Source organism: Mizuhopecten yessoensis, unplaced genomic scaffold (assembly GCF_002113885.1).
Source record: "Mizuhopecten yessoensis strain PY_sf001 unplaced genomic scaffold, ASM211388v2 scaffold8863, whole genome shotgun sequence".
NCBI classification, from domain to species: Eukaryota; Metazoa; Mollusca; class Bivalvia; order Pectinida; family Pectinidae; genus Mizuhopecten; species Mizuhopecten yessoensis.
This window is the reverse complement of record NW_018407760.1, coordinates 20130-26426: the sequence shown is the minus strand read 5'-3', so window position 1 is coordinate 26426 and position 6297 is coordinate 20130. Positions and strand designations below refer to the sequence as shown.

Sequence of the window (6297 nt, the reverse complement as noted above, 5' to 3'; positions counted from 1 at the left end):
AAGAGTTCCACAGATGTGTTCTCATCAACAAAAACATAATGGTCAGAGTGCCACAGATGTGTCCTCATCAACGAAAACATAATGGAAATAGTGCCACAGATGTGTCCTCATCAACGAAAACATAGTGGAAAGAGTTCCACAGATGTGTTCTCATCAACAAAAACATAATGGACAGAGTGCCACAGATGTGTTCTCATCAACGAAAACATAATGGAAAGAGGTCCACAGATGTGTCCTCATTAACTAAAACATAATGGAAAGAGTGCCACAGATGAATACAATAGTTTTATTAAATCAAAATAACTAACTAATGATGCAAAGCAGATCAATACGTAAGATTTATTTTTCAATAACATATTTTTTTATGATTAAACTAAATGATTACCCTCGAAAATGTACTTAATATAGCGCAGAGGGATGTAAAATGTGTAAAAAATAACTGAAAACATCTCTCGTGGTCGATACAATAAGTTCCACAGATGTGTCCTCATCAACGAAAACATAGTGGAAAGAGTTCCACAGATGTGTTCTCATCAACAAAAACATAATGGTCAGAGTGCCACAGATGTGTCCTCATCAACGAAAACATAGTGGAAAGAGTTCCACAGATGTGTTCTCATCAACGAAAACATAATGGACAGAGTGCCACATATGTGTCCTCATCAACGAAAACATAATGGAAATAGTGCCACAGATGTGTCCTCATCAACGAAAACATAATGAAAAGAGTGGCACAGATGTGTCCTCATCAACAAAAACATAATGGTCAGAGTGCCACAGATGTGTCCTCATCAACGAAAACATAATGGAAAGAGTGCCACAGATGAATACAATAGTTTTATTAAATCAAAATAACTAACTAATGATGCAAAGCAGATCAATAAGTAAGATTTATTTTTCAATAACATATTTTTTTATGATTAAACTAAATGATTACCCTCGAAAATGTACTTAATATAGCGCAGAGGGATGTAAAATGTGTAAAAAATAACTGAAAACATCTATCGTGGTCGATACAATAATTTGTCGAACCAATGAGGAATAAGAGATCCCTATGATTCCGGCTATGCTGTGTTATTTTTTACAGGGTACAAAATGATTCTACCGAACGAATTACCAAGAGAAATTGTATACTTTATATAACTTAATATATCATAATGCAACCAATTACAAAAAAGGAAAATAGTAATAGCGACAGTGTAGACAAAGGAATGTGCCAGGTGTACTAGGCATTGCTCCCCTTTATCACGACAGTGTAGACAAGGGAATGTGTCAGATGTACTAGGCATTGCTCCCCTTTATCACGACAGAAATACGAACATTTACTTATCACAACATATAATACAGAGATAAACAGTCACTTTCAAGCAATACTATATCACTAAATACATAACAGCAACTAGTTTTCACTTATATAATATTCTGAATATTAACAAAGTATCCGTCTGGCCGGCTGGTAGCGAAAGGCTAATAACAGTGAAGAACTTATCTTGAAATCGTGAGATTGTGAATTCAAGAGAACCAACTGATAAACAAATGTTATTAAAATCAGTGAATATATCTATAAACGTAGTTGTATGTTTTGTCATTGTTCATGGTTCTGTAGTGAACAAGAAGAGCAATTCCATTGTTTGAACTACTCGTTGCTATTACTTCTTTGCTTAGATAGATATTTAAGTGCAATGCATCCAACGAGCATATGCTTGTTCTGATTTAACGCTCATATTGGTCCCTACTGTCGTTATTACTCATGTAGCAAAAAATATATTACATACATGTTACTTTATCCACATACGCAATATACTGCAGCAAGCCACACGTAGTGAAACCACAACAAAGCACATATAAATAGAAATATTTAGCAGTAAAATGATTTACATGATATAACCAATACATGTTTATAACTGCCAAGTGGAACATATAAGGTAAGAAAGACAAGAAGTAACAACTACATCATATACCACAATATTCGTGAGCAAAAGGGTATTGACTATGATCAAAAATCAAGTGACCCGACAAATGACATATACTATACATGAATAGCAGTAGACAAGCTTAGATCTGTTAGATGTGTGCGAGCGTGCGTGTGTACATGTGTAAGTATGTGCCCCCCCCCCCCCCCCCCCCCCCCACACACACACACACACACACATGATATTCATACTACCATCACAATTCATAATATTTTGACATGTTAAAAAACACATTAAAACAATGATCTTATTCCGGTTGCTATTTCATGTTTGAAATGAATCTTTTTAACATTTATGAGGGTATGCAACACAGTTCCGTTCAAACATATTATATGATGCGCGTTAGTGCATCTTGGAGAATACGTTTGAACAGTACTGTGTTGCATACCCTTATAAATGCTAAAAAGATGCATTTCAAACCTTATATTTTACGTTCTATTGCATCCACTTTTATTATTTGAAATCAAGAAAAAATAGTCTTTTTCACGTTAAAAAGCGAAACACCGTCATGAAAACAACATAAATTGAACAGCCTTTTCGCAGGAAAGATGATGCGTTGTCAACGGTGACGAAATTCACAGTTGAGCAATAAACAAATAGTTCCACTTTGCATATTTTTAATAATATAATTTATATTAACAGCATGTTTAACAAACATTGGTTACCTTAGAAATTATCTTAAACTGTTAGACTGTCAAGAATGAGTTTGGCTCTCAGGTAACAGAACAGGTAAATAACATTTTGATGAGTGACCGGAGTTTTACCTTGCACCCTCTGCCTTCATAGAGAGCCGATTTATGATGCCGCATGACTGTTATGAAAAACCTAACTGGACGTTAAGGATTTGTTATTTGCATTCATGCTGGTCTATAGTTACCCTTCACCTGGATTTTCACACATTGATGAGTTACGTAAGCGCCCTGGGTGGGGAAAATTACGGTCTACGTACATGTACAAAATGGCTATGTTTACCTGTATATGGGACCGTGTGCATATGTGTTAAAATTTAACATATATGTATGTCGATTTGGTTCGTTTAAAAAACACCAAAACACCATTTCTAAATTAAGAGAAATATAGAAAGATCAGCTTAAAACGTAGCTAGAATATAGAAACATACTTTAAAATTCAAGTTTATATGTTTAAATACGAAACCTAACACATTGTTAAGATATTTCTAAATTTTCACTAGTCACGTGCACGATTGTCATCGCACAACGTTCGTCAATCGTCCGCACAAATGTGCGCAAGCAATACTCGTCCAGGTTTTCAAATTCCGAGTCATTTGATACATATTCATAAAACTTCCGGCCCGAAAGTATTCTGAGAATCATCACCATCTCGAATAAAGCTCTCCACCGGGGTGCACAATAATTTTAGAACAAAATCTTATAAAACTATTAACCGAGGTATACCATGGTCTCAGAACAATATGTATTTAATAAATTAACAGTCTGTAAGCTTTGCGAATCATCCACAAGAGGTCGGAATTTTAGGCCAGGTAGATAAGCAATTGATATGTGTTGCAAAGTTTGCTCACATAAAGCATATGGAATAAGAGATTTCGTGCGAGCTTTCAAAAGTCCGTAAAAAATAACTAGTGCCGTATGAAAAGTTATAATATAGTCAATTTCTTTTCTTTTAAAATAGTTTATTTTTTCAAAGGCTTTTGTAGGCGTTTTATATTTGATAAACAGTATCAGAAGAGCACACTTTGTAAAACTTATTTCCCGATGACATTGGCAACACTGTTTTCTTTACAATAAAACTCTGTCCATTATCACAACAATACAGTCTCTGTCTGCGGTTCTTAATTTTAACTGAATCATTCGTAAGGTGAACATCTACTGCTTTATGCTGGTTGAGGAATAAATTGTTTATCTTGTTTTGATTTTCTGGTAAGGTGTGAGACTTAAATTTAAAACAATACTTTCTAAAATGATATGATGATATTTAGCAGGATTCCAGTTTGACTTATTAACTTGATATTTGTCCGGATCAGTTCCCCCATTGTATCTTTCTGCCAAACGCAATTTCAAACAAACTTTAAAATGATTGTTTTAGATCATTTGTATCACTTTTTTAGAAGAGATTTTTTCAAATTGCTTTTTAAAGAAAATGAATTTCGTCGCCTGATAGAGTTCTCTTTAAAAGATAGATTGCCTTCAGCAGACGTTTTAATAACAGAGTTGGTGGACGCATGAGGCGGGACATTGTTAACAGAGTTGGGGGACGCATGAGGCGGGACATTGATAACAGAGTTCGTGGACGCATGAGGGGGGACATTGTTAACAGAGTTGGTGGACGCATGAGGCGGGGCATTATTAACAAAGTTGGTGAACGCATGCGGCGGGACATTGATAACAGAGTTGGTGGACGCATGAGGCGAGACATTGATAACAGAGTTCGTGGACGCATGAGGGGGGACATTGTTAACAGAGTTGGTGGACGCATGAGGCGGGGCATTGATAACAGAGTTGGTGGACGCATGAGGCGAGACATTGATAACAGAGTTCGTGGACGCATGAGGGGGGACATTGATAACAGAGTTGGTGGACGCATGAGGTGGGACATTGTTAACAGAGTTGGTCGATGCATGAGGCGGGACATTGATAACAGAGTTGGGGGACGCATGAGGCGGGGCATTGATAACAGAGTTGGTGGACGCATGAGGCGGGACATTAATAACAGAGTTGGTGGACGCATGAGGCGGGACATTATTAACAAAGTTGGTGAACGCATGCGGCGGGACATTGATTACAGAGTTGGTGGACGCATGAGGCGGGACATTGTTAATAGAGTTGGTGGACGCATGAGGCGGGACATTGTTTACAGAGTTGGTGGACGCATGAGGCGGGACATTGATAACAGAGTTGGTGGAGGCATGAGGCGGGACATTGATAACAGAGTTGGTGGACGCATGAGGCGGGAAATTGATAACAGAGTTGGTGGACGCATGAGGCGGGGCATTGTTAACAGAGTTGGGGGACGCATGAGGCGGGGCATTGATAACAGAGTTGGTGGACGCATGAGGCGAGACATTGATAACAGAGTTCGTGGACGCATGAGGGGGGACATTGTTAACAGAGTTGGTCGATGCATGAGGCGGGACATTGATAACAGAGTTGGGGGACGCATGAGGCGGGGCATTGATAACAGAGTTGGTGGACGCATGAGGCGGGGCATTGATAACAGAGTTGGTGGACGCATGAGGCGAGACATTGATAACAGAGTTCGTGGACGCATGAGGGGGGACATTGATAACAGAGTTGGTGGACGCATGAGGCGGGACAGTGTTAACAGAGTTGGTGGACGCATGCGAGGGGACATTGTTTAACAACGTATGACAATAACAGATCTACTCATGTTTCTCATTTTACGATATACCCATGCATCATTGCGCACATTTAGTTGATTTAGTCTTGCAATATGCATATTACATTTCGCGTATTGCATTTTTGCATGAGCCGTTCCGATACAATTTTATTCTTAAAATAACAAAGTAAAGGTATATATTCGAGCCTTCGTCACGTGTTTCCTTAACTGACTGACACGTATTTATACATCACTACATAATCATTAATATTCTATTCAATATTCACCTGTGTGTGTCATACGTTAATCTATCTAAACAAGTCACACAATTAATGCAGTTGTAATTTTGTAATTTAGCTTCGTTATTAATATTTTACTGTATTGTTTATGTTTCCGTAATACAGCCCTTAGAAAGAGATACTGTTATAATCCAACAAGAGCAAACACGTTATTTTTATACAATCGAAAACAGACTAAGTCTTTCGGATCGATAACGGCGTGACGTCAAATTCAAACTATAACAGAATTCCCAAATGGTCTCGATTGACTAGTAGCTTACGGAAATGATAACTATATGGTTGTGTCACCTTTTGGCAAACGGTTTGCTTTCTGATTGGAGCGAAATACATCTTTTTAACATTGGTGATGTTGTTAAACATAGTTCTATTTTTATATACATTTCAATCCTAACATTTATGCCAAATCAGCAAACATCATATCATTCTATACTTGATTCAAAATTTACTTTAACAAGATGTTTAACCTATTGGCGGAACAGGCATTTTTTCGAAAACAAAAGAAATGGTTCTTACTGCTATTGGATTATAACACATTAACAATACAGGAATCTTACTGCTATTGGATTATAACACACATTAACAATACAGGAATCTTACTGCTATTGGATTATAACACATTAACAATACAGGAATATTACTGCTACTGGATTATAACACATTAACAATACAGGAATCTTACTGCTATTGGATTATAACACTTTAACAATACA

At 37.2% G+C, this 6297-nt stretch overlaps 1 protein-coding gene across 1 annotated transcript in view; it reads right to left on the bottom strand.

Moving 5' to 3' along the window:
• Positions 1–2144: 2144 nt before the first annotated feature.
• LOC110456834 (uncharacterized protein YBL113C-like) overlaps positions 2145–6297 on the bottom strand; it is a 9711-nt gene continuing 5558 nt past the window's right edge. Inside the window, exon 2 of the mRNA XM_021507828.1 lies at positions 2145–5331. Within this exon, the coding sequence (XP_021363503.1) occupies positions 4048–5331 (1284 nt within the window). The 3' untranslated portion in view covers positions 2145–4047. The remainder of the gene's footprint in view (positions 5332–6297) is intronic.